The sequence below is a fragment of the Aquila chrysaetos genome, chromosome 3, assembly GCF_900496995.4.
Source record: "Aquila chrysaetos chrysaetos chromosome 3, bAquChr1.4, whole genome shotgun sequence".
NCBI classification, from domain to species: domain Eukaryota; kingdom Metazoa; phylum Chordata; class Aves; order Accipitriformes; family Accipitridae; genus Aquila; species Aquila chrysaetos.
In genome coordinates this window covers 3,244,292-3,271,890 of record NC_044006.1, presented here as the reverse complement: position 1 = coordinate 3,271,890, position 27,599 = coordinate 3,244,292, and the positions used below count along the sequence as shown (strand labels likewise).

The window sequence follows — 27,599 nt, the reverse complement described above, 5'->3', positions numbered from 1 at the left end:
CAGAAGCTTTTGAAACCTTTCCCAAGGGCAGCGTACGACCTTGGTTGGGCTGTGCCAGAGCTCCTCCATCCTTTGCTGCCCTGCAGTTTTGCCATGCCTGCATCCAAGCCACAGAATCACCTGAATGATGTCTTAACAAAGCTCCTGCACCTGCTTATTCATATTCCTGAAGTGAGTCACGAGTCCTCTTGTTTTGGACCGAGATAACCACCGTTTTAATTATCTGTTTCCGTAAAGGAGTCTGATTATCTCTCTCAGATAACTTACGGCAAGGCAACAGCTCTATCTGACAGAGTTAAATCAAGCTGTAACAATACGGATTCCTATTTCATTTTTCCTTAAATTCTTTGGATGGGAATATTGTATTCTGTTGTGATCCTTAAAAAGCAGAGGCAGAGACTTTTCTGCCGGAAAGCTGGAGGGGCAGGGGACTGTCTCGCCATCTGATGATCTCTCTCGGATAACTTACAGCAAGGCAACAGCTCTATCTGACAGAGAAATCAAGCTGTAACAATACAGATTCCTATTTCATTTTTCCTTAAATTCCCTGGATGGGAATATCGTATTCGGTTCTAATCCTTAAAAAACAGAGGCAGAGACTTTTCTGCCGGAAAGCTGGAGGGGCAGGGAGCTGTCTTGCCAACAGCGCAAGGAGTGTTGCGCTTCCCAGGTATCTGGGGGGAGAGGACGGACCCTGCTTGGCCCCCGCTGTTAACCCCCCTCGGTTTTACCCACGGGGGGTGTGAGTATTTACCGGAGGAAGAGGAAAAAATAATTAAAAAAAAAAAAAAAAGAAAAAGAGAGGAAACCCCCCCCAAATTGGTGGGTGACGGCCGGAGAAAACGAGCCCCAGCCGTGGGCCGGGCACCCTCGGGGGTCCGCGGGTTCGAGGCTGCCCTAGGACAGAGGAGAGGCTTGTCGGGGGGGGGGGGGGGGGAAGCGGGATCCCGCCCGCCCCCGGCCGCTTTGCGGGCGGCGGGACTTCCCGGAACGGCGCGGGGGGGAGGCGCTGACACGTGGCCGTGGCTCGGCGAGGGGGGAGGGAACCGGCGGCCGCCGCGATGTGAAGCCGGAGGAGGCGGAAGGCGGCCGCCCGTATGGCCGCGGGTGGCGAGAATGTGCCGGTGTGCAGCGCCGAGCACGGGCCGCGGGCCGCGCAGCACGACGGTATGAGGAAGGATGGCGGTGGGGACCCGTACTGGTCCAGGTAAGGCTGGACAACCTCTCCGGGACCCCCCCTCACCCCCCGCAGGCTCGGGCAAGCTCAGCCGCAGCTATCCTGCCCCCCTAAACTCCTCCACGTCCTGATGCTGCTCCTGGAAAAGATGCGGGGGGGGGGGGGGTTCGGGAAGCCTGAGGCGGTTTCGGGAGGTGCTGGGTGCTCCCCGCCGGGATGCCGCCGGTCCGAGAGCCTCCTCTCCCCGGCCCCGGTGCTGTCCGCCCGGGGGGGGACCCACCGGCCCGGGGGGGGACCCACCGGCCCGGGCAGTCCCCGCTGTGTCACTCCGGCAGAGACGGGAGAGGACAGGGGGGAAGATAGGGAATTCCTGTGAAATACTCGGGGGGAAAAAAGAAAAAAAACCAAAGCGTATCGAGCTTATTTCTGGCCTGTAGTCAGGTATTTAAACACGCCGTTGAAACCACTGTGAGGTTCTTATCGACGTGTTCCTTGCAGGGATGTTTGTACTGGCGGTAGTAATTAATTAAGATAAAGTCTGGAATAGTAACCGGGCGGCAGCTAGACGGCACGAACTGTTCTTCAAGTTAACTAATTAAAATACTTAAAGATACTATTAAGCCCAGACTGACCACTTTTAACAGGAGGGACGTAAGCAAACGCAGGGTGCTCTTGTGTTTGGAGCAAAAGCTACGGGCCGAGGACGGAGCTGGGATGCCTGGGGCAGCTCTGCTCCCCCCTGCCACCCCGGGAAAGTCACCCAGCACCTCGACCTCAGGACCCGCCGCTTCTCCCATCTGAGGCGGGGTGAGATGACGACGCAGAAGTGCCATGGGGCAGTCGGAAGGGATGGTCGGAAGCTTTTCCGAACCGGGAGCCCCCGGACTTCACCGCCTTGCCCCCGTGGTTTTGAAATTTGGTTTAACGCTGCCACGAAGAGGGACTCGGGCCGGGTAGGAGAGCGGAGGGGCAACCGTTGGCGTAGGTGACGTCGGTGCCGGTGCACAGGAACGGGTGGCCAAGGGGAGGAATTGCCCCTTCCAGCAGCAATTAGCTGCTGGATAAGTCGAGGTTTATCATCCATCGGTTCCTGCAGTGGCAGCAGGCCGATAGCCGGCTTTAAACTGCCGTCCCGAGGGAGACTTTTCCTGCAGTCAGAGACCTGGCAGTCTAATCAAACCCACGCTCGTCTCGGGAGTAAGGGGGTAGGTCTCAAAAGCAGACCTTTGGCACTAGGGTTGCTTAAAATGTTAAGATTCTTTTCGCCCAAAAGCAGTTAGGAAAATTCCTTCCCTCTGTCTCCCCCTTTCTAACTTTTCACTGAGGCTGTGTGAAATGGGAGTGGTGGGAGAGGAAGATCCTCAGGCCAAAGTTTCGTGAAACAGTTTCCATTTAGACGTTTATCCTCTAGAAAAAAAATTAATACTTTGGGCCAGAGCAAACCCTCCAGTTTCCCAAATCTCTTTCGAAAAACGCAAACCATCGATAACACTTTCCAAAACAAAAGAGGTGATTTATTTATCGAGACGTACGTATTTTGAAAGCGACTCTGACCACCTTAAGTGCTGCTAGTAATTGAAAGAATCCGGTTAATGCAAAAAAGCGGCGGGCTAACCATAACTCCAATCAGATCGTTATCTATATCGCAGCAATTCACACAAGCAGAGATCACCTCCCTGTTGTCTGGCGTAGACACGCACGCATGGTCGCAGCCCTTGTTTGGGGAGGCTTTATGGAGGCTTTATGGTCTAACGTAAACAGGGCAGGCGGTGGGTGGGAATGGGAAGGGGGGAGCGGAAAGGGGGAGCGATCCGCCAGATCAGGCGAGCAGGTTAGTCGAGTTGTATAAAATACCTCATTGGATGGTTTCAGATCAATTTGGTGGACGCTTTTCGAACAGCATATGCAAATAAATAGCTCTCGACGTTTCCAAGTAATGAGTTATTGCCATGGAGGCAAGGTTTTATCAAGTGGGGGAAGTGACATGGGTTCTCCTTTCATGCTCCAACAAAAGACATGCCAGGCAGCCTTCCAGGATCTGTCTGCACCGTCAGTGCAAGGAGAGACAAACAGTTATCTTGGCAGGTTTATTTTTCCATCTTTGTTCATGCTGCTTCTTCTTTTGTCCTCCCTTTTTTCAGCTGGCTTTTCCTTCCTCTTCCACTGTTCTTGCCCTACGTTTTATCCTGCCTCTCCGGCTGCCTTTCCCAAACTTTTCTGCAGGTTTCCAGAGGCTACATTATCACACATCTCCTCTTCCTCTTCCAAGAGCAACGCTCGGGGATTTCTGTCTGGGGCTTGAAAAAGCCCTCGCGTTTGTGTAGCACGCCTGGACATTTAGGTAGCACTTTTTAATGGAGATCTGAACCTGCCAAAGCAGGACTCTTCAGGCAGTAGGTGTGTTTTAGCATCCATCTCTGGTTTAGCTGGGGGAAGACCGAAGCGCTGAGAAGAGAAATCTATTGCTGAAGGTTGCACACAAAGCCACGGGCAGATCCAGCCGTAGACATGGAGATCACATTTTGGATGGTGCCTCCTGGAGAGAAATACAACATGGAAAAGTCAGCGTGTTCTGGGAAGCAAATGACTCCTGAAACCACTCTGCATCTCCCAGCCTCTGGCTACATCTGAAGACAAGGGATTATTACAGCAGTTTCTTTAAGCTCCAGAGATAAAAGGAGTTGTACCACCAGCCACAAGCTGGTCTCCAGTCGCCTGACTGTGCTCTTTGCCCGGAGCCAACAGTCACGGGTTTTTTCTGAGTTCTGTGCCCTGATCTTTTATCAACACAGTGTTGCAGCGTTAGTTGCATATTTTGTTTTGGTGGTTGGGGATTTTTATTGAACAAGTTCCTCACCCTGGTTTTAATCATGCCTTGCTGAGAACTTATTTCACGTGGAAAATGTAAGCAAGACACGCGTTTCATTCCTGGCTGAAGCGTTTCATTCCTGGCTGATCCATGTATGCCCTCAGATCAGCGTGCAAAGCACGCGTGTGCTTCATTATTACATTTTCCCACTGCCTCCACCTGGCCTTAACAACTATTTCCAGCTCATACGAGCTGCTGAAATCTAATTTCATCTTCGCTTTTGCCGAAAGCAAGAAATGAAGAGAGGGAATAAACCCAGAGCCGCGCTTGCTGAACACCACTTTGTTGCCATCTGCGGCTCTGCGGAGGGAGTTTGTGCACAGGAGGCTGACAGGAAACCAGCAGCTTTCCCAGGAAAAAAAGCCCTGTGTCCTCTGTGCTGCTCTCGCTGGCTGTTAGCTGGTGGATTTGAAAAAAAAAAACAAAAACCAACCCTTCTCTTAAACCCCAAAGCTACTTTTGACAGCGACAAATCATTAGCTTGGAGCTGGTCTGCAGCATGACAAAATCAACTCGAGGAGGGGCGGAAAAAAAACCCCCGAACCTCACTCTTGACAAGCGTGTTAGATTTTCAAGGGAAGGAGAAATTGTTGAGAAAAACAAAGAGAGAGAAGCAAGCGGACTGTCAAACCGGGTTAAAAATAACTACCTGGGTATTATCTCCTTGCACAGGAGTGTCTGCACGACCGCTGTGTTTGCGCCACGTTGGTCAGGCCGTGGTTGAGTTGGAGATTACTGTAAATTAAAGCCATAGGCAGGGAAGCTGGAAAAGAGGTTTTCGAAGGGGGATGCCCCCGTGGGGCTGGGAATGGGTGACGAGGAGGGAAACGTCCCCAGGTTGCTTCGTGCAGGTGACCGGGCGCAATGTGGACCACAGGGACCGGCTGCCGGTGCTGGGGACGTTCCCCTGGGAGGTGGCCCCGTGCTGGGGCTGCTGGGTGCCGTTGGTTTGGAACTGGTGGCCCTCCAGCGCGGCTGGGAGGTGGGTACCACCACGGGGGGCTCGTCCCCGTCCTGCTCGGGGGTTCTCGCAGGGACGGGTGAGTTGCCGCGGCTGGGACGGGCGAGCGGGCTGGGGGCACTGGAGGTGGCTCCAGCTGATGTACCCTCCGTGTCTCTCCCACAGAGCTGGTTTTAGTCTCTTTTTACAGAAGAGAACTGAGGTAGAGATGCCCTGGGGGTGGGCGGGATGCCCCGCCACCGATACCTGCGCCCACCTTGGCCGTGGGGCAGCTCCGATGCAGCTCAGGAGCTGCAGCTCCCAGTTCTTCTCCCACTTCCAATTCCAGTTATGGAAAACACCCACAAACCTCAGAGATGGCTTCTGGCCAAGAGCTGTTGCTGGGACAGACTGTTCGTAGTCCTGCTGTCTAACACAGCTCTCTTACCACCTGAAAATACCTGATGGTCCAGACTCGTGCCTTGAAGGGGGTACTAAACTGTAATCTAATTGATAGCCTGAACTCCAGCAAGTCCATTTTAACAGTGACCCGCAGTGTCTGCAAACAGACAGACCTGCAGACTGGGGGAAAGGAGGGAGGCAAGTCAAGAGAAATAAAGTTGAATAAATATTTGCTCTGTGGCATCTACCGGAGAAATTCCTCCAGCAGGAAAACACACTGCAAATAAAGATACCCTATGCTGCTGGCTCTCCTTCCACCGCGGGATGGCTTGGCTTGGTTTTTGCCCCTTTGGGGCTCGCAGGCATCCTTGAAAATCAATCTTAACCACCGTGCCCTAGGCGGGGGACCCGTTCGGTTGGTGGGAGCTGGGTCCCAGGGGAATCACTGGATGCCTGGAAGCAAAGCTGTGACCACCCAGCGCCCGGGGCTGCGTTTGGAGGAGGAGAACCGAGGGACATCAGGCAGGGCTGCTCAAATATAGGGCTGCTGCCTTGCAAAAAGCAACCCAGGAAGAGTCGTTAGGGCTCGAGCTAATTATAGTCTGTCTGGGTGGTGGTTGGAGGTTTATGAAATAGGAAGCGTTTTCTAGCTGCATGGCTGCTTTGCCCTGTAAGGAGGGTCTCGGTGACATGCAAAAGGGGATGCACCTGCAGCGCCTGTTTCTTCTAAGCAGAAAGGCATGACAGGTCAGGAGAGCACAGGCTGGGCAGCGAGGAGCTGCCGCCGTCACGTGGCACCCAATTAAGTCAATTAGGTGGCTCCAGACGAGCTCCGGCGACTCACCTGCCGATGGTTTGGAGGTGGCCGCCCCTCTCACGGAGCAGGACCGGCACAGGGCTGCGGGGAGATGCTCGGTCTGTCCGCGTGGCCGGTGAGATGGGCATGGTCGCGCTGATGGCACCAAGGGCTGTGACTTCCTTAGGTTTAGATGTGCTTTACTCCGACTCGGTTTGGTTATTTCCAGCACAGATTATCTCTACCTCCCTCATCAGCGAAGCCATTAGATTTAATTTGTTAACACTGGTAAAGCTCCGCTTCTCGGTTGGCTGGTGTTACCTACAAAAACTATTGTTTGATTTGTCATTATTCCTTAGTTTTTGAAAGAGAGTTTTAGTTTTTCCCCCTTTGTACTAGTCGAGGTTTCTCCTGTAACCTTTGCTGTTGTTGTTTTGCACTGAGCAGAACATTGACTCATCGGCAGCCTCTGTGATAACTATAATTAGGAGAAAATGCATTTACAAAGCTCTTTCCTCTGATGCAAGCACATGATTGTCCTTGCAGAGAAATAATTCTTGCCATGCTTTCAGGTGGGTGTGGGCAGCTAGTGATTACATTTGACACTCATATTATTTGAGTGGATTTTCCTAGCTGGATATGCTACCTACGGAGCAAGTGGTAGTCTGAAGCTGTCTTTATACTACCCACTTGTTTTGAGCATAAGTCTCTACCGATGCATTTAAACATACAGGAAAAGAATATGAATGCATAGAATGGAGTAGTAATCAAAAAGAGCATTGAGATGGTGTCATATACCCAGGGACTTATTTAGTGCTTTTGAAAAAGAATAAAAGTCAAGAAAAAAATATTCGCTGAAGCTTTGTCAAAACATCAGCTGGGGAAGAGGCTTGTCGGGAGAACATCTCTGCTTGGCGATCCCTTCCCGCTGCTGTACCTGAGCTGCGCTTTGAACGGTGTCTTGCTTTTGCAGGGAGCAACGTGACCCTTTGTGCCCTGTTCTCAGCCAGGTCGGACTTGTCGCCTGGATGACCCAGCACCGCTGGCCTGGCTACGTCTTCCCCACCACCCCCAAATCCCCTTGCGTGCCCCCAGCGCAGGGGCTGGGGGCTCGGGTGACTCTGCCTACCTCATCGGGGCGAGAAAAAAGGCTGGGAGCTCGCAGCATCCCCTCCTGCCCCTCTGCCCTGACGCCAGAGCTGCTCTGCAGCCCGCTCAGTGCTTTTTTGGGTTCAATCCGTTAGCACCAAACTCTGCTCCCCCTGCCAGCACCTTCCCTGGGCACCGGCATTGCTGCGCGTGGGTTTTGCTTTTCCTAGTTGCAAACGCTCGCTGGAGGGAACAGACCTTGGCAATATTAGAAAGGGAAGTGGAGTAAAGCCCAGTTGAGCTGCGCAGGTCTTTTTCTCTCCGTCTTACGCCTTGCAAGGCCAAGGAAGAACCGTCGATCTAATATCCCATTAAAATGCTGCTGTGCTCATCAGAATAACCGCTGGGAGAAGAGGCAGAGTTCAGCCCGGCTCCAGACAGTGAGAAAGCTCATAAATGTCTCCGCTTCAGGGGGAAAAGCACAATTTAGAAAACTATCTTGGTGGCTAAATAATAGGAAATACCTACGCACGTCGTAGGCTGCTGCGTTTTACTTCGTCACCTCAATTGTTGCAGGTTCAATAGCTCAAATTAATCAGCGCCGTGCCGCTGTAGATAACAGGAGAGATTACAGCCCCGGACTGGCAACAGCCCATTTCTGCGGTTGCAGGAGCACCGGTTAGGCAGGCACGGGTCGGTCGCTTATACCTGCAAGCATCTGATCTCGGATTGTCTTGAGACACCCTTTTGAGGGCTCTCCGTAACATTTTCCATCGACGGTTACCCCCCACCTGCCCTCTGCCTTCTGGGGGGGGATTCGTACCCCAAATCCCTGCCCGTATCGTCCCGCTGGGGTTGGTCTGATCCGGACACGCGGGCTCCGAGAGCTTTTGGTGTTGCTGTGCTTTGCTGTAGCGAGCTAAAGGCGGTGGAGTGGCTGTTGCCGGAGCTGGCTGGGGCAGGTGATTAAAAAAACAAATCACCTTTGGTTTTGCAGCAAATTAAGATAGGATTGCTGCATATCTTCCTCTCAGTGTAAGACCAGGAGGGGCTCTGAGGGCGTTTATCCACCGGTGCAAATGGCTGAGGCTGGTCAACCCTTGGTTACTTATTCCTCCAGCAAAGATACATGAGGTTTTCTAGTTCTTGTGTTATTTTGTACGTTTGTACGTGTGCACGGTAAAGACGGTTCCAACCTTCAAAGCACCAACTGAAACATTTCCAGTTCCTCCTGCCAGAGGCAGGCACTGAGCTGCTTATCTGCCTTGTTGGGAAACAGCAATGAATGCACCTCCAGCGGGCACAGCTGCCCGGTGTGTTTTACTTTTCATTGTTCCTTTGCCTCCGTCTGTGACGGGCCATTTGACACATTTATAAATGGTTTTGTGCTGTGTGGGATTAACCTACATTTATCATAATTCCAGTACAGAGAAATAAATGCTCATTTCAATACAAAAAGTGACCCAGGTTGTTTCCCACGCAGAAGGAGGGTATGTTTAGTAGGGTGGAAAGCACAGAGGTTAATGCCCTGGTACAGTGAATTCCCCAGTCATCTCTGGAGCAGAGAAAGTCTGTTTGCTCAGTGCTTTGTGCTCTGGCCTCTGGGCATAAAAATAACCAGATACAAATAACACAAATAGTGGGTGTTCTTACTAAGCTTTTAGCTCCGTAAGTCACAGACCAAGGGGTGACTTGGTAACTTGGGGTAACAAGTCACAGACTTGGGGTGACCAAGGGGTAACCAGACCGATGTTAGCGGGGCTGCGGGAGGGCAGAGGAGTTTACCTACACCTGGGGCCTGAAGTTTGCAGCAAAATGTGGGTCTCTGCTCCAGAAGCACATTGCTGACTTGGAGCAGGGAAAGTTGCCTTCCTATTGATTTCCAGCCTGTATCTTCTGCAGGAGCACTTTTCTTGGGGCTGAGTACTCATGTACCAAAAAATATGTTCTGTTAATGTATTATTACTAATAGTATCTTAAACTTCTTATCAGGCCAAGCTGGATTATCTTGCTCCTCTCTCTGGGCTATTCAGCCCAGTCTTGTCTCTCACTAAAGAATTCCTCCACCGCCCTTCTATTTGGGAAGGGTAACACACATGCCACCTCCCTTGGGGAATAGGTAGGAATGCCAAATAACAAATGTTTGCTACCTCCCTTGGGGAATAGGTAGGAATGCCAAATAACAAATGTTTGCTACCAAGACGGTGTGTCTCATGCAAATGCTTCCAACCTCATGCACTGACCTTTCCTTTGTTATCCTTATCTTTTGAAGAGAACAGTTTCTAAAGCTTTTATTTGGGGAAAAAAGCAAACAACCCAGGTTTCCCCCCACCTTTCCCTCCATCCACAGTCAGCGATGCCCGAGCAGCCTGTTCCACCTTGCAGCCTATGGACAGACGTTATTTTGCTGCTGGGGTCAAACGGTGTTCGGGATGAAAGTCGGCATCATTCATAAAAGTCACCAGATGCGATACGCTCTGTGTCAGAAGCACTGTGCCACAGGGGGATTGGGCTGAGCTTTATTACATCGAGGCAGACTCAGCTCGCAAGCAAAGTCCTCGCCGTGCACGGACCTACCAGGCAGACCATTCCATCCGCCCTTTCCCCATCTTCTTCTCCATCCTTGCAGGCCCGAGTCCCGCGTCTGGAAGGTGATGTTGCTGCTGGGGACGTGCCTGCTGTACTGCGCCCGTGTCACCGTGCCCATCTGCGCCGTCGCCCTCAGCACCCGCTTCGACTGGGACAAGAAGCAGTCGGGCATAGTGCTCAGCAGCTTCTTCTGGGGCTACTGCTTGACACAGATTATCGGAGGACATATCAGTGATCAGTACTGGCAATTATTCTTACGTTTTCCTCTGCTCGGGCTTTTTTAATGGCACTTAGCTTGGTTTTGATCTCTCAGTTCCAGTCTTGACAGTGGCTGTGCCAAGTTTCACCCTGGGACAGAGATAGGGTGGAAGAGGGAAGCGTGTCCGTGGGGAGAAGTTTTATGGGGCACTGCAGGTTGCCCTGAAAGCGGTTGAGGTCTCTCCATCAGCCTCACTCGGGGTCTATAGCTCTGATTCAGAAAGGACACGTGTAGTTTTGACTGTCCGATTAGATTCCTGGGTCTTGAAATTGCTGCTGGGCTTACAGGGCAGTGTGCACAGAAGGACTTTGCACAGGCAAAATCCCCGGCAAACACAGGGAGCGTCTACACGATCATTACTGCCTCGACAGTTCCTGCAGAGCAGCTGCCAGGAGAGATCTACAGTCATGGATGCTTAGACCAACATAGGGTTTTTTTACCTGGAAACAGTGAAGAGCACTTTTATACCAGCATAATTTTTCTGTTGGAGGTTGCTTTTAGCGCTGGTTCAGTAACTGGAATAAAAAAAGCAAACCCACAAGCTTACACGTTAAGCTGATGAAAGGAATAGTGGGTGTAAAGCAAACTTTATTTTAGAAAAGTGATAAATGCTGATGCTCATGCATAGTTCATAGCTGCTGCTCACTGGGAGTGTTATTTGTTCATTAACAAACAGCTTAATCCCAGCAGTGCCAGACAGCCATTTGGAAGGGTTTCTAGCTGCAATCACTAACCACAAGAAGAAAATATTTCCTTTTTGCAAGGAATACGGCTTTTCTCTATTTGATCTGCATAGTCGATCTTCATTTTCAGTTCAGGACCTCCAGTTTTTCCACCCTGTATTCTCACGCAATCTTTTCACAAGCAAGCCCCCATCACCGTTTCCATCATGTTTGGGAAAACCAAGTGTCTCCATTTTATCATATCAATTAAAAAACAACTTCCCCAGGTAGCTGTAAGGAAAGATCTGAGTAATTACCTGCTTGAGTTCCTCTCCCCACCCGCCCTATTCTTAGCGAGGAGGGCTTTCCTATGAAATCTTTTGTGAGGAACACATGCCTGGAAGGAGAACATTATCCATGCAGCGCACTATGCTATTTAATTATGTCCCTTAATAGTTTGCAAGCAAACGCCTGCAAAAAACCAAATGTTAACAGGCAGAGCTGATGCAAAAGAGCAGATGGAAGAGGAAACACAGCGCCTGGTTAAGAAAAGCAGAACGGTGACAGCAGCTTGGGCTTCCCCTCCGTCAGAGGCTTGAGTGCATCAGCACGGTGGTGTCTCTGGGGCCGGTGCGTGCTGGAGTTGGACGGGCAGCACTGGTGGCCAGTGTCCCGGTGAGAGCAATGCTGGTGGCCAGCTGCTCGCTGCCGGCTCCCGGGGAGCAGGAGGTGGGAAGGGGGGAGGTCAGAGCTACTCCCCAGAGGGCTAAAGACTTTTGTAAGGTTTAGAAAACCTCAAAAGAGCAGGTTTGACTGAAAGGTTGTTCTTAAAAACGGGCTCAGCTGGGAAAAGCACTTGAGTCTTGACTGGGGGACTTTGCCCTTTCGCCCTCCCCTTGTTTTCGATAACGTGTTTTCTATCTTCCAGAATAGGAGGTGAGAAAGTCCTCCTCCTCTCGGCATCAGCCTGGGGGTTCCTCACGGTCCTCACCCCGCTGCTCACCCACATCACTTCTGCCCATCTCGTTTTTATGACCTCCTCCAGGTTCCTCATGGGGTTGCTGCAAGGTGAGACCCCTGTCCTGAGCACGTGTCTGTGTGTCTGTCTGCCCAGGGGCTTCCTTGCAGGGGGGCTCGTCTGCGGTAAATTCAGATGCAAGTCATGCGGTTTGCAGTGCACGAACCCTTCTCTTGCGTGTTCGAGCAATCCTCTGCCTCAAAACTGCCTCCGCATCCAGAACTTCCACGGGAAAAAAAAAGAAGTGACATTTCTAGAGAAAGTCACTGACAAATCATTCCCCTGTAGAAATCTCTGTCAGACAAGGGCTGCTGCCTTCTGAAATCATCACTGTTCCTGTTTGATTTTCCACATTTTAAAACTCCTTCAAAGGACTTGGGGAAAATTGGTCCTTGCCAGAACTTTTGCATAATTTGAGATGATTTTCCTTCCCTCTTGCTGAGCTGCAGCACTGTCGAACCGTTGGGATAAGTGCATTGGCACTGATGGATTTACAGTCGCAGCGGTGATGGTGAAACAGGGGATTACGGAGAAGGCAGAAACAAAGCTTTCATGGCGATGGAGTCACTTCTTTTATTTTTATATCCCTGTTTGGAATTCACCAAAGGTTTTGTTGCTTTGTCTCGGTGTTTAACTCCTGCTGGCTCTTTTAAATTTGCTTTTGGTTTGCTCACGAGGGCACAGGAGCCTGACTGATCCCTGCCTTGCTCCCGTTGCTCACAGGGGTGTATTTCCCATCCCTGGCCAGCCTGCTGTCCCAGAAGGTCCGGGAGAATGAGCGAGCCTTCACCTACAGCACAGTGGGGACCGGCTCGCAGTGTGGGTAAGTTCAAAAGGCTTTGAGCAGCGAGTGACAGTCTCCGGACATCATACGTGATGAAATGCCATTAAATAGTTGGAGGCAAAACTCGCAGCCCAAAGTACGTGTGGATTCCTGGGTCCTCGAGGATACCGGCTGCAGCTGAGGAAGCCTCAGGCAGTTGCTGTCGTGCACGTCAAGGATTTATGTGGGTTTTTTTTCTTTCTTTTCAAGCCAGAGTTCGAAGAGTGTTTGCAACTTTTAATTACGATGGGAAACAGCCTGCTCCAGCAGGAAGAGCAGGGGTCAGCCCGAGACTGGTCACCTGTCCTCTCTGATAGATGGGGATAATATAACTTCCCCATCTCTGCTAATCTCCATGAGAATTTCCTTTCTAAATGGAAGGGTTGCTTAAAAGCCAAATAGAAATATTACTGTGTTTAATCACTTAGTTTCCCAGTGTATTAATTTCTTTTGCTGGTCTATACATTCCCTTTCTGCACACCGGCAGCCTCGACGAGCATGTTTCAGTGCGGGGCAGGCGAGCGTGAGGTCCCTTAGTGGTTTCTCTACCGATGGCTTTTTTAAGCGCATTTAGTGACACGCAGCATGCGCCCCGGGGAGCATCTCCCATTGACGCGTGCAGCCCAAACGCTCTTAGCCAGACCTGTGAATCCGAGTGGGGTTTCCCTTGCAGGACGCTGGTGATCGGCGGTGCGGGATCTCTTCTCCTGGACTGGTACGGCTGGGAGAGCGTTTTCTATTTCTCCGGTTTGCTCACTTTGCTCTGGGTTTACTGCACCTGCAAGTACCTCCTGAATGAGAAAGGTAAGTCCAGCCGCCTGCATCCCTCGGGCTGCCAGCACTCCTGAGGCTGCGGGACCCGAGTGGTGCCTCTCCGCTGTTTTCTACAAATCCTCTGTGTTTCTAAGACTGTGCCCGGTTTTACACAAAGACCTTTTGTTCAGATGTCTTCTATAACACGCGCTGTGTCTCACCCAAGATGCTAAACCCAGAAACAAGGTTTTGAGCTCTTGCGTTGCTGATTTCCTATTTCAAGTCCCACGCCGGATTATATTGCCGTCGAGAGCCTGATCTGACTCCTCAGTACTCTTAAGCACCAGTGAAAACACCAAACAGAGCATGATCTTCAAAGTGGATTAAGCTAAAGCAGGGCAAGATACTTATTACAAACTAAGAACATCTACACATAGAGCTTTTAAAAACCAGTTAATCCGGAATATCTCTTCCCAAATAACTGTCTGGGAGTAATTCCACACATGGGGAAACCATTAGACCTGGCTACAGCATTATTAGTGCGAGCGTGGCATGTAGAAGCCCAGCTCATCAGGAGGCAGGCGTGTGCCTGGTGCTACAGAAAATCCAAACCCGGTCTCTGCCCAAGAGATTCTTGTTAAAATATAACAAGAGATATAACAAATGGGGGAAGGTGGCTGGATGGGGAAGTGTGTGGATGCAGTGGAAAAATTTTGGTCGACATAACAAGGTGTTTTCATGAGCATTCAATGGTGGTGTAGCCAAAAAACAAGGGTTAGAAGGAGATTAAAAGTAGTTGTATAGTGGGCTCCCAGGGCTCCCTCCAGCTGCACAGAAAATTACTGATCAAAGCTGTCCTTTGTATGTTTTCTTCCCTGCAGAACTCATCATCCCCGTAGACTATTTAATGAGAAGCCTCTCGATATCCAAGCAGACCAAAGTTCCCTGGAAGCAGCTGTTTAAGAAGGCGCCGATATGGTAGGCAGCTGTGGTGGCCTCGAGCACTGGCAGGGCTGGGAGAGCACCCTGCTTCCAAGGGCTTTTTGTCCTCTCTGTGCTTATTTCTTCTATGTGTTTGCCCACTTATTTATTGGGAAATATTACCGGGTTTTCTAATCCCTTCTGTATAAAGAACTAAAAAGGTAAGCTTGACTAATGGCAGTTTATGTTCTGTCCGGAGGAATGTCAGGCTTGAATGTTACTGGCAAATCTTTCTCCTTCACAGGCTGTTCCCCGGATGAGTTGTGTGCTCCTCCGGAGCGATGTTCTCCACCGGTCTTGTTAGAAATGCTGCTTGTAAAGGGCTCCTAAGAAGTGCTGCTCAGAGGCACTGGGTGGCACAGGCTGTGTTCTCATTGCTGGCAAAACATCTTTTTAATAGCCATAGGATATTTTAATAGCCATAGGATATTTTTAATAGCCATGGGAACAGCCATAGGATGCTGCATTTGTTACTGAAGCTCATCCAAGCATGTTCCCAAGTGCCGTTTAAAGACGAGGAGGAGGGCGATGGGGCTGCGGGGCAGCAAGCCCATTCCTGCCTTGAATAACCATGGAGCATCTGCTGATAACAAATCCCTAGAAAACCCTAAACAACACCTCTTGGAGCGGGACAGCTCTTGCAGCGCTCGAAGGGACTGGTGGGAAATGCACTCGCACAATTACCGCTGCAATTAACCTCGCCTGAACCCAGGGGCTGACGTCAGGAGCCCGCCCGGGCGCTGTGCGGTGAGGGCAGCGAAGGAACGAGCGGTGCTGCAAGGTGGCAAGCCAAAAAGGAGTAGTTATCTGTGAAAAAAATCTCAGGAATTGTAGCATCCTGAGGGATTTATTTATAGACCAGGAACTGAAATATCGGGTTGCTCGAGTGCCCGTTTCCCACCCCGTGTGACATGTCACTCCTGATTATTTCCTCTCCGCTGTGTATTTTCAGGGCTGTCATCATCGCTCAGCTTTCCACGGCCAGCACGTTTTTCACTCTCCTCTCCTGGCTGCCAACGTTCTTTAAGGAAACTTTTCCCGAGTCAAAGGTAAGTTGGCTCTGAGACACAGGCATTGCCGGTCCCCGTGCAAACGAGGTTGTGCTGGGTACCTGCCGTAACGGGTTGGTTAGGGAGGAAGATGATGGCAGAGGGATTTGGTGGGAGCAGGCTGGGAGGCAAGAGGAGGCAGAAGGTTTCCCTGTGGGGTTAGGAGCCATTACCCCCCTGCACATATATTTGGAGATGCAAACATCCTCCCTCCAGGTAGGCAGAGGCTGGTTTCTAGTTGCTTGTTTAGGGATGCCGAAGTGAGGCAGAGCTGGGGAACCTTCCAGGCAGGGAAGACGGGGTTATATTTGGTTTTCAGACTGCTTTTCTTCTGAGGAAAGGATGGTTTTCAAACGGCACAGAGCTCATGAAATTCTGCTGTTGCAAATGACCACCGTTCACTCCTGGGTTTTCATGGGGTTTTTAACTGTACTGACATTGTCTAGCTCAGACCTGCCAGCGAAAATGATAATTACCATTAATGACGTGTACTTCAAAAATACTGTCAAAGCTACCCTCTCCTCAGTACAAATGGTGTTGCCATTTTTCAGAAACCTAGGCAATACTCATCTGGGCTGAGAGCTGGTATTTTGATCTTGTTCTCAGAAACTCAGACAATCTTTTCCACGATGGCTCTGTTAGGTTTTTATAATTTCCAGAGCTGCTTACAAATGCCTTTTCATATGGCATGTGTAAGGCGCTTTATGGCATACTCGATATTTATATTAAAATCATGTATTAAACCAGCAAACATATTGTTGTGACAAGATCTGTGCACCTCGAGTAATGTGCTTGTGCAGCAGTAATTTACCATCTGTTAAGCATTATATCATGGTGCCCTTATGTAAGATGCTCTATATAGCGTTCCTGCATCTGGTAATCACTTTATACATCTCAATAAAAGGGGGCTTGAGGATGCTTGATTTTAAAGGACGGACGATAATCCTTAATGTGGGAAACCTGTGGCACCTACTGGTCAAAGTCCCTTTCTGCAGGTGAGCTGCCTTCACCACTGCCGAAGCAGCTGCCTGCAGCCCACCTGGATGGATGGATGGATGGATGGATGGATGGATGGATGGAGGTGTTGGAGGGTTTTGGCTGACGCTGCTCAGGGCGATGGGCTGTAGGGATGGACCAAGGTGTTTCGGTGTGTTGGGATTGACTTGCTGAGCAAGCCCAGCTGGTGTTAACAGACACCAGAGAGATCACCCCACAAGCCCTCGGGGGTAACATTTTCAAAAGCGACCAAGACCCAAAGTTTCAAGGCCACTGAAAGATGCTAATGGACCCTGGTACGATTTCCAGGAGCAGCTGAAACAGGATTGTTCAAAACCAAGATTATTTGGCCCTCCCACGCATCCTGAAGCCAGGCGAGGGAGGGAGGGATGCCTCCACGGGGTGACGGGCTCGGAGCAAAGGGGGAGATGCGGGGGACGACGGATGGATGGATCAGTAGGTTCAACCAGCTGAGATGAAGCCCAGCCCAACCCGCACTGGATTTCAGCTCCTCGTGGGATCTGGGCACCAAAACGCCTCTGAGCAGCTGTAATCCAGATGACCGGTAATCATCTGTGATTACAACTGTAGCAAGCTCGCTTAATTGAAAATAGGCCGAAGTATGTTGCTACCCATAATGTTACCTAATCCTGGCATTAGAAAATCCAGCTATGTTCCCTCAGCTTCACAGTAACGCTGCTAATGAGGTTGAAGCTGATGTCGGAAATTTTGCCGGCAGCTTTACTGATGACCCACAGGGCAGAGTAAAACCTACAGCTTGCTTTCCAGGGCTCTGTGGCTCTCTGCCACATCACCTTGCTGAACAGTAAACGTTGCCACGTTTAATCCCTCTTTCCCAGAGCAGACAGAGCTTTCTGCCTCTCCCCTGGATGCCGGGTCACCGGGGCAGAAGGGAGGACAACAAACCTACGAATGCTACAGCCCCGTGATGTGCCTGCCACCTTACCGACTTTCGAGTGATGCAGGGTGTAGCTGGGAGCTTGCTGGGCACAGGGGGTAGCGATCCTGCAAGAAGTCCCGATCGCTTCATTTTTTTTTTTCCTTTCTACAGCTATCACAGACTATCAAATAAAATATTTGCAAACAAACTCAGCTCTGACAGCAAACCTCTCTTGATTTTTGCTCCCTTTCAGGGTTGGGTGTTTAATGTAGTCCCCTGGCTGGTTGCAATTCCTACAAGCTTGTTCAGTGGATTTCTGTCTGATCATTTAATCAACCAGGGTAAGAGCTCTTTTGTCTTTTCCTCAGCTCTTATTTTATGTGATGGGGAAGGAGGACCTGGGTGGGAGGAGGTGGGTTTGTTGGTAGGGAGAAGACCCAGCAAATAGACAACCTGAGGTTCTGATATTAAAGCAGAATAAACACTCCAGGGTCCAAATCCCATCCATGTGTTTGGATGTCAGTTTGATCTCAGTCGCAATATCCACGTGGAGATGAAATCTGGCCATCTGAAATCCTCTTACCATGTGGTCTCCTGGCTGGAGAACAAGGGAACCTGGTGAGCTGTGCTTAACTGCAACTCTCCCTTTCTCTTCCAGGGTACAAAACCATCACCATTCGTAAGTTCATGCAGGTAAGAGAGCTGAAGCCATGGGAGAGACACCTGAGTTACCTGCTGACCTCTGCTTACATGGCAGATTAGACCTCTTATGGAGCTGGGTTCATGGTTATAGGTGGAAAGAGGAAAGGTTTTCTAGCTTTGCAGATCGATTGGTGGTCAGTGCGTATGGGAAGTGAAATCCAGAGGAAAGCCCTGACGGAGGAACAGAGCGTGGTCCAACGGTAACATTGAGCACAGAGATTCGTGAGCGCTCCGGAGAGGTTTTCTTTCACAGGCAAAGGCCAACCATACGCTGTCTTTCTAAATGACCCCTTAGATACTGAGGAAATAGCAATACAAGGATGAACAGAAATAGAAGTGCTGGGTGAGAGCACAGCGTATCCTCTGCTCCGCAGCACCGCATCCCTCCGGACAGAAGGGCAGGACACCGGGGAAAAAAAAAGGCTTGAGAAGCACCTGGTGCACACAAGCCCTTGCCATCGTAAAAGGGAACAGTTTGTCCATGAAAGGAGTTGCTTTCTTCCTTAAAGAAAATGTGCCGTGCTATTTAATTTTCCCTTTCTTCCAGGTCATTGGCTCCGGCGTCTCAAGTGTTTTTGCTTTGTGCCTGGGCCAGACCTCCAGTTTTTGCAAAGCGATAGTGTTTGCCTCTGCCTCTGTTGGACTTCAGACCTTTAACCACAGGTAACGAGAGTGATAACGACAGTAGCTGTGGCCCTTGGCTCTTACCCCGTGCTTGGCATTCCGGGGTCTCGGAGGAGGCTGCCTCCGTCGTGACTGTCAGAGCAAGAACTGACGCTTGTCTGAGCATCGTGTGGTGGTACCTGTGAGACCGGTGGAGTTTAGTGCCCGCTGCGCTGGAAATGATCCGGCAAACCTCTAGCGTGGGGAAGGGCTTGGACCAGCAGGTGTGAGGGAGATGAAGCAGGAGGGGAATTGCATTTTGGCCCCTCTGACCACTTTGAGTTGAATCCTTTTCCTCCTGGTATTCTCCTGTGCTGCTTCACTCTCAGCCTCTTTCCTCCTTTCTCCTGCCAGTGCCATTTATTGTCTAGGAGCCCTTCCTTTTGTTTGGCAAACTAAACTCTGTGTAAATGATGAAAAAGCAATTGCGCTCCATTAAAACTGCCATTTTCCTCTCTCTGTTTCTCACTAGTGGCATTTCAGTAAACGTACAGGATCTGGCCCCCTCGTGTGCCGGCTTACTGTTCGGTAAGGATTCTGGTGGGGGTTTTGTTGTGCTGGGAGGGGACACGGTCATCAGCATTAAAGTTTGAGCAGGAGTATTTCTGTGCAATGTCTACTCCGTATTTGCAACCTCAGCTTCCTTCTGTGATATATGTGCCGTTGCCGGGGGCAGGTAACTGCACCAACACGCCTTTCAATTTGCCAAATGCTTACCTGCACCGCGGGCTGGGGATGAGGATGAGTGTGGGTTGTCCCAGCCACGAACAAGGCGTTTCGCTGAGCTGGGGGTCGGGCGGGAGCCCGGCAGAAGCCGCTCATGTCTGCGGGTTTTGAATATGCAATTTCTTGCTTTTCTTTACAGGTGTTGGGAATACAGGTGGAGCCCTCCTAGGTAAGGTATCCTCCTGCAGCTCATCCTTTCCTGGGAATCCTCTCCTCGCAGGTGGGCAGGATCCCGCATTTCTTTGCATTTTTTTCTTTTCTTTCCCGCCCCAGGTGTCATCTGCGTGTACTTGGCTGGCTACCTGATTGAAACGACTGGCTCCTGGATTTCTGTTTTCAATCTGGTGGCTGCTGTTAACAGCATTGGCCTCTGTGCATTCCTCGTGTTTGGAGAGGCCCAGAGGGTGGACACAGACTCTGCATACGTGGACCTCTAGAGAGGAGTCCAGCAAGCAGCCAAAGGACAGGAGAGTGTCACATCTATGTGTCATTGTCGCACAAGTGCCAAAGAACATTTTTTTTTTTTTTTTTTTTTTAGGTGTTTAACAGGAAAAAAATATACTGAGACCAAGTATATAATGGGTCTGGGTGAAACCCATGGGAGAGAAGAAATTTAGAGTTCATTTTTTGCTCAGGGCATAGCTGACGGCCAGCAGAGCCGTCCAGCTCAACATCTCCAGTGAGGATACGGCCCATGAGACCAGTTTGTCCCAATCCGTGTCCAGTGGACAAATATCCAGGTGGCCAAAGCAGCTTACCCGGCTTGTCTCCGAAGGCTGCTGCGGTTTGCATGCTCTGCCCTGGAGGGTGCCCGGCTCTTGGGCCGCCACTCAACACGTGTCCTCTGAGCGACAGGACAGGAATAATCCAAACAAACGTACCTCTGACCTTAACCCTCCCTCGCGTGCCTTCATTTTGCAATCTGCCCGACAGGTACGAGCCAGGTGTACAGGAGAACGGGTTGTGAGATGAAGTCAAGGCTTCCCTTCAGGGGAAATCTTCTGGCTGGATGTCTGCTGTGGACCCAGGGGCAGGAGGTTGCATCAAGACTGCCTTCCCCGCGCTTGAGCTGAGCCGGGAATGCGGCAGAGCAGACCGCTCAAACCAGCTGAGCCCACCTTTGCTCAAGGGCTCCCTCCTTTCCGAGTCGTTTTACTCCAGCCCCGAGCCACGGCAGACCACCTCCGACGTGAGAGCAAAGCTGCAATCACCCGTGGTCAGGTTAGCCGGGCTGACCTCGCGGTGGAGGTGCGGCCAAGGAATCCCCCGGGAGCTGTTTTGCCATATGCTGTGAATGTTATAGGAAGAACAGGTCGTGTTCTGTGCTATGGATCTATACTCCCAAATGCTCTCTGCTTGATCAGATGTGTCCTCCACGTGCTCTCGAAGGGGTGCGGGAGACTTTCCGAAGAGCCTGCAACGGGCAGGTTTTGTTTCTGCGTTAAGCGTAAAGCAAATTTCTCCATTGGGGATCCATAGTACTGGATGTGGATCCCTGCGGTTCCTCGTGTCAGAGGGAAATGCTCGGCTGTACACGCTTCTGAGCCTGAATGTCTTAAGTTATTTATAAATATTTTTAAATTTAAGTACCAAATTCTATATTTTATGTACTTGAGGCCTGATTCTGCATGCTTATTTTGAGTGGTACTCCCACCAAACCCCACAGTATTTCTGGAAGGGAAGGATTTACCAGCCTACAGTTTCCGGTTTTGTAGGATCTATTTTAAATGTGACATTTCATATTAAAGCAATTCATTGCTTTTCCTCCCACCCCTTGCTTGCAGCCTGAAAGGATCTCTTTGATTTCTCTCGTGCTTACCAGAAAACTTCACTTGAGACTTGGGAGCAGATTTCCCAAGGGACCTCGCTGTGCAGGAAAGCTGTAGGTTCAGATTCATCGTCCTTAAAAAAAATAATTATCCCCTGCTTCTCCTTTTGTTTTAGCCGAATTTCTTCTTGGAAGATATGTTGGAGCCATGTTAAGTTTCTGAATAGCTGGGTTTATAGTGAAAATACTGACAGCCTTTTAATTGCAGAGTCACTAACGGATGCCACCAACCTAAGCTGAGCTACTTTTTGGGGATATTAAGAGATAAAGATGCAACTGCCTGATGTCTTCGCAAGAGAATATAGGATCAGTGTGGCCTGACTGGGGGCCAGAGAGATAAGAAAGTATTTTTTTCTCCTTCTGTGCTTTTTTTCTCTAAAAGGCTGGTTGCTACCATAGGTACAACCCTGTGTCTGGGGTGCTGCAGTGCTGCAGAGCCAGGACACACGAGCACTGCCAGGAAGCTTCTCAAAATCGGGTGGTAAAATGGGGAGGGCACACAGAGCAAATGCAAACCAGGCTTGCCAAAGAGGCCCGAGGCCGTGCAGACATCTCTGCCAGCCTTGTCCCTCGTCCAGTCTGAGCAGATTGTTTGCACGGCCTTTTCTATAGCGACATAAGAAAAAAAAAAAGGTGGGGTTTGTTTTGGGTTTTTTGATGTCTTCCCTGGGTGTTCAGTGTTGCGGGTCAGGAGCACAAGGAGTGAATTCTGGTTCTCTTTGCTGGATGCACCATTTCATGTGGAAATGATGAGTTTGAATTACTTGACTTGCATTTGAACCAGGCAGCTTGGCCACCCCTTGGCACTGCAAGCTGGGAAATTTGGAACTAAGAATTTCAAAGGAAAGTCAATGTTGCTGGCTGTGCCTTCTTTGTAAATCCAGTTAACACTTTGGTGGGCTGTCCAGATCATCTGTCTCTGTAAACTGGTTAATAAGTTAAATATTTGAAATACACTTGAGGCTTAGGTTTCATTATGTTCGTACCTCTTTGGCGAAGTATTGAAACCATTTTACATAGCTGTACTGTTATTTGTTTAAGCAACCTTGCCAAAGCTTGCTGTCTGAGAGTTTTTGTTATGGAAGGACCTAAAAAAAAATAAAGGCAGCGAATCGTTTGCACACTGTCTGGTTTTCCGTTGAATGCAGAGGTGCTAATTTCTGTGATCAGTAAGGGACAGACAGAGCTCAACTGTATTTAATGTGATTAACTCCTTAGGGCTGGTGGGAGAGGATGGGGCGGCTGTGCTGGGAGAATATCTGGGCTGGCAGATTTTCACAGCAACCTTGTGTCTACTCGTACCTTGGCCCTCAGAGTGCATCTTCTTCCCACTTCTTTTGGAAAAAATGACTGAAAAGCTGTCTTCAGCAGAGCTGTGGTCAGTACAGCACCAGGAGTCATGCTCCAGTAGCGGTTCTTCGAGTAAAAACACAAATGAAGCAAGCCTTCGGTTAGGTGGGATATACCCCCGCAGCCAGACCACCTTCCACCTGGAGACTGCTTAAAAAAAAAGACATTGCCAACGTTTTTGCATCCTCGGTGAGAGGTTCGAAGAGATGCCAACAGAGGGAGCTGTAAGATTTGGGATGTGGCAGCTCCTGGCCGGCCGAGAGCTGCTCAGCCTGGCCCTGGCACAGCTGGCACAGCTGGCACAGCTGGCACAGATACTGCGGCTGGTTTGGCTGGCACAGCTGGCACAGCTGGCACAGCTGGGCAGCCAGCAGAGCCTGGTCCCACCGAGGAGCAGCCCTGGCTGGTGGTTCTCGCCGCCGGAGCCCGCGCTGGGGAGTCCCGGGACCTGCTGTCCCAGCATTCGCTTTCCCTCTTCATTTGGCAATTGTACAGCTAGTAAGGGGAAGGGGGGAGCAAAAGTTTGGGAAGACGTTTTAAAAGGAGAAATAGCCACTAAAGGAACTTTAAAACCTCATCTGTAGGGTCATGTAATCAAGAAAATATCTTTAAGGACTGCAGAGTCCCCTAATTTTCTCCTCAATGTGCTCAGAAAAAAAACAGCGTGAAACTTTGTGGTATGAAAATTTATCAGAATGCAAGTTATCCTCAACTTTTCCTGTCCTTTTACTCCTCTTATAAAGGTACAGACAACCTCTGTCATACGCACTTGAGCTACTTTGACCTGAAATGCTCTAAGAAGCCACAGACCCACCTAAAACCCTGCCCTGTTCTTCATGGCATCCTGCATCTGTGTAAAGCCTAAGAGAAAAGAACGAGCTCTGCCACATTCCTTAAATTGTCTGGGTCCCAGGGCTACCCTGCCTGTCAGGCTGGATCCCAGTTTTCCAGCCTGCCCTGAGCCAGCAGGGACATGGGGACGGTGCGAAAGGGACTGGGAATCTGGGACTGGGCTTAAAGGCTGATTAATCACAGGTATATTGTATTGCTGCTGTGGGTTGGGATTGATGGGTCGGTTTGTATTTAAATTGTTTGGGGCATATTCAATAGTTGGCTCTAGAGCATTGGAAGGATACTGTTTTATTGCAGTTTGCATAACACTAAATCAATAAACACATTCAAGCAGATGGAAAGCAAAACACAGGAGAAAAATAGCACTATTTGGAGGAGAAAAGAAATAGCAAAGAGCACTTCTCGCTGATACTTCTGCCTTGAAAACACAAGCAGATGCTCTCACAGCAGAGACCTGATCTAACATCCACCTGCCAGCTCCCCAGGGCTGGGACATGCCCCAAAGACACCACCATTCTGCAAAGGGCACCCAGCACCGTAACAAGCAAAATATCACCGTTTATTGCAGCCGTGACCTACTGCATGGCACGTAATGAGGAATTTTCCATTTCAAACTTTAATGCAATAATTAAGATGTCCATTAAGGTCTTTACAGTTTGACTGCTTGTAATTAAAAATGGGGGCGGCGGGGGGGCAATGGCAGGGAGTTGCAGTCCAGGGCATCAGGCTCCCGCCGGCACCTTTAAGCGCTCTCCCCTTTTTTCTTCCCTGTTTTGTTTTTTTTCTTCAAAATAATTTTCCTGGTTTTGTTTGTAACTGTCCTCAGGGCAGGTGGCCTGAAAAACAGTCTTAGCTCCCACAGGTACAACCTGGTTTTAAAAAAGAGCTTTTCCCCTCTACCAAAACACCTCCAAAATACCGGTGGTGATCCTGGGCTGCAGTTTTTGGGGGTCCCATCCGACAGCCCCGCAGTGCTGGGGACACGGCGTGAGGCAGGACAGCCGAGCTCCATCAGCAAAGAGTCACGGGAATAACCCAAAAGCACAGCACGACCATCAGCCGCAGGAACGGTAACTGGAGTTTTATGCTCCAGTTAGTTTCCAGACTGGTATAGCTCCCTGCTTACACAGTTCCCAGTGCAGGATTAAGAGTGGGGTAGGTTTTAATCCAATAATGAAAAGAGAAGAAACCCCCATATAAACCCACATCTTCCAAAGGGTCTCTGCTCCTGGGAGGCCAAAGTCCCATTATCCAGTAATAGGATTTGGCCTCCTAAAGCAGTACTGAAATACTTGTAAAATTTTGTTCCCAATTCACCAGATTTTTGCAAAGGATTAACAAAAATTAATGATTTGACTAAGGAAGTAGCTGCCAGAAAAGCTTTGGCTGATCCCTTGAATCCCTTCCCAAATTGCTTTCCCCTGCTCTGTACAACTACCAATTTACTGGTGACTCGCTCTTGTTCTTCCAAACACAGCGCTGGGCGCGATCTCCTGGCACTTTGGCATTAATTATTCTCTAATAAATTGTTTTTAATTTCAGCTCCAAAGGAAAAAAAAAAAAAAAATCCCACTTCCATGGGAGACAATGGAAAGGTACACGTGTAGCAATTATCGGTAGGATTTTACACAAAGAATTAGCAACCTACTCGCGCATGTCCTGCATTCTCATTAAAGGCAAACCGTTTGTGGTTGACAAGGGATTTTCCTGTGCAACCATTTAGGCTCGTTGCAGCTGCTAAATTCCTTTCATGTTGGGTTTTTTTTTTCCCCCTCTCCTACCAAGTCTCATACAAACCCACTCATTTACAATCTCTCCTGCGTACCCGCGTGAGTTACAAGTGAGGTGGATGCTTTCATGAGACTCATCCTTGGCCCTTCAGATACCTGCAGCTGGTGTGAACCTTGGCTGGTCACGGATGCCTTTCTATGTTTTCGCTCTTATTTTGCCCCAAACGAGACAAGCGATGGCTCGTGCCTGTAAACCGGGTGTCACAAGTTTCCTGGCTGCAGTCGCCTTCCTTGTAAAACCTTGTGGTTTTGCTGCTGCAACCAACCTGCTCCTTGGTGCATGCAGCTCCGCTCTGTCTCCTCCAGCATCCTCCCTCCGGCTCCTCCATCCCGTGGTCCAGCCCTCTCCCAGCCCCACTCCACAAGCCCATTTAGCAGGTTTGGGGGAGCAGACAACGTCCCCACATGTCCCCAGGCTCACGGGAGGGAGGATGTGCCCTCTTCTTCTGCACCCGAGACGCTGATTATTTACTGGTTATTTAGCAAAATAACCCCCCTAAACAAATAGTATTATCAGCAAGAGCATAATCAGATATCAGAAAGGTCTTCAGATGAGTAATTTATCGTGATCTGGTTTATTTCATTTTATTTCAGCCAATCTCGGGCACAATTGCGCTTTGAAAAGGGCTGGAGGCTGCAGTTCCCACCGCAGGAACCACCTGGACCAGCGAGAGCTCAGCGTAAAACCTCCGTCCCTGCAATCTCATTTTACAGAAATCTCTAAGTAGGACACGCACTGCAACAAAGTGGGTGACCTGAGAAATGTTTGCACAGCCCTGGGCTGTCCTTCCAGGAAAGCCAAGGCCGGCGGGAGACGGGCTGTTCCGCACCTGGACAAAAAGGTTCGGATCCAGGGACCATGACAAACCTTTTCAAAGGGGTACCTGTTTTCTGGGCATTTTGTGCCTGGAGTCAGCTGGGAGCACAAAATTAAAAAATGAACTAATTTCTTAGTTAAATGATGCATTTTTCAGGATTAAAAACTATGGGGAAATTTTGATTGACCTCCAAATCAGACTTTTTTCCTGGCTTATGGCTCCATGGCGAGCTAAGTGAAAAGCTTTAGCCTTTACGTTGCCAGACTCTGGATGCAGCTCTTCACCCTTTGAGCTCTGTCAGATGCCAAGATGTCTCAGTACCCTCAAATAATTTCAATATTTTCAGAAATGCACTGTGTAATTTTGATTGGAATTAGGATAAAATTACTGAAATCCAGAAACAGAGACAGAGCCTTGAGATGGACAAACTCTTCTTGGCAGGTTTTGGAAATCTTTTCGTAATAGCTTAGGGTTGAAAAATGGGAACTGTTTGGGAGAGCTAAAAGATAAACATGCCTGGAACCGGCTGTATTTTAAAGGGTTTAGGATAGAAACCATGCCTGAAAGAGCGTCATTAAGATGTATTACCCACAGGTTTAAAGGATACGGATAAAGCTGTTCAGGATGGAAACTGAACCACGTTCACTGTCGCTTCAAAACCAGATACGCTAATACACATGCAATTATATGCCAAATTTGCCGTGGTAGTTAGGCTGGCTGAGACCTGCCTGTGTGGGTTGTATCTGCATGCACTGTCGCAGTTAAAACACACAGCGTAGACGTGAAAATCTGACTTGCAAATGCAACACCAAGGTAATGCAATTTGGGGGGGTATTACTGGTTGGTTTTGCTGTTTGGATTGGGAGGGGGCTAAGTCTGAGAGCTCAAATAAGGCATCTGCCCCCAGGAGTGTCCCAGATCACTGGAAAGCGAGAGGGGTTTTGCATTAGCACCTTCCCTTTTCTGGCAGGTTTAATGCAGAGCCAAAACCTATAGCATGAGTAAGAAACGGCATATTTTGGCGTTGCTTAGGGCTTCGGTGTTTGTAGGTGAATCTTCACCACTGGGCTGGTGAGAACATGTCACCGCTCTCAGTAAAGACGCTGTTTTCTCTCTTTTCCTTAAATGCAGTGCCAATTTTTATCCTTTTCTGATGGGGTCTGTTCATCCTCTCCCTCCTCCTCCTCCTTGGAGATTTCTGGATTAAAGAATAAAGCACTGAATTGATTTCCTGAACGTGCATTAGAGAGGATTATTCCAGGAGATTCATCTGTGTTTGGTGGATTAATTTCCAGGGAAGGGCATCTCCGATCTCAGCCAATACTTCTCCCAACATACCCCAAAATATTTTTTTCTTTTGCAGGCAAGCAGGAGCATCTCTGCCTGGCAAAAGACAGACAACAGAAGTTCACAGCACTGGCATAAATGCTTCAGTATCTGTTGCAACCCCAGCATTTCCCATATAAATATATGAAAGGTGATTTGTGTGAATTCTGCCTTTTCTTTACTCTGCTAATAATAAGGAATAAAACCAGACATGTCAGACAGACACAGAAGTCGCTACCA

At 49.5% G+C, this 27,599-nt stretch overlaps 1 protein-coding gene across 3 annotated transcripts; it reads left to right on the top strand.

The window, feature by feature from the left end:
- The first annotated feature begins 1,040 nt into the window (after window positions 1-1,040).
- Window positions 1,041-22,344, top strand: SLC17A9 (solute carrier family 17 member 9). Of its 3 annotated transcripts, XM_041122615.1 has the most exons (15): window positions 1,127-1,207; window positions 1,822-2,140; window positions 2,292-2,382; window positions 9,903-10,100; window positions 11,712-11,851; window positions 12,525-12,624; window positions 13,298-13,428; window positions 14,259-14,355; window positions 15,311-15,407; window positions 17,558-17,645; window positions 17,963-17,997; window positions 18,554-18,669; window positions 19,142-19,197; window positions 19,535-19,564; window positions 19,669-22,344. In XM_041122615.1, the coding sequence occupies exons 2-15, from the start codon at window positions 1,990-1,992 to the stop codon at window positions 19,830-19,832; spliced, it is 1,494 nt and encodes a 497-aa protein (XP_040978549.1). In that variant the 5' UTR covers window positions 1,127-1,207; window positions 1,822-1,989; the 3' UTR covers window positions 19,833-22,344. The 3 variants fall into 3 exon arrangements, with proteins under 3 accessions (XP_029865638.1, XP_040978549.1, XP_029865641.1); XM_030009781.2 differs by lacking the exons at window positions 1,822-2,140; window positions 2,292-2,382 and adding an exon at window positions 4,719-4,804 and having other exon boundaries at window positions 1,186-1,207; XM_030009778.1 differs by lacking the exons at window positions 1,822-2,140; window positions 2,292-2,382 and having other exon boundaries at window positions 1,041-1,207.
- The last annotated feature ends 5,255 nt before the right edge of the window (window positions 22,345-27,599 follow it).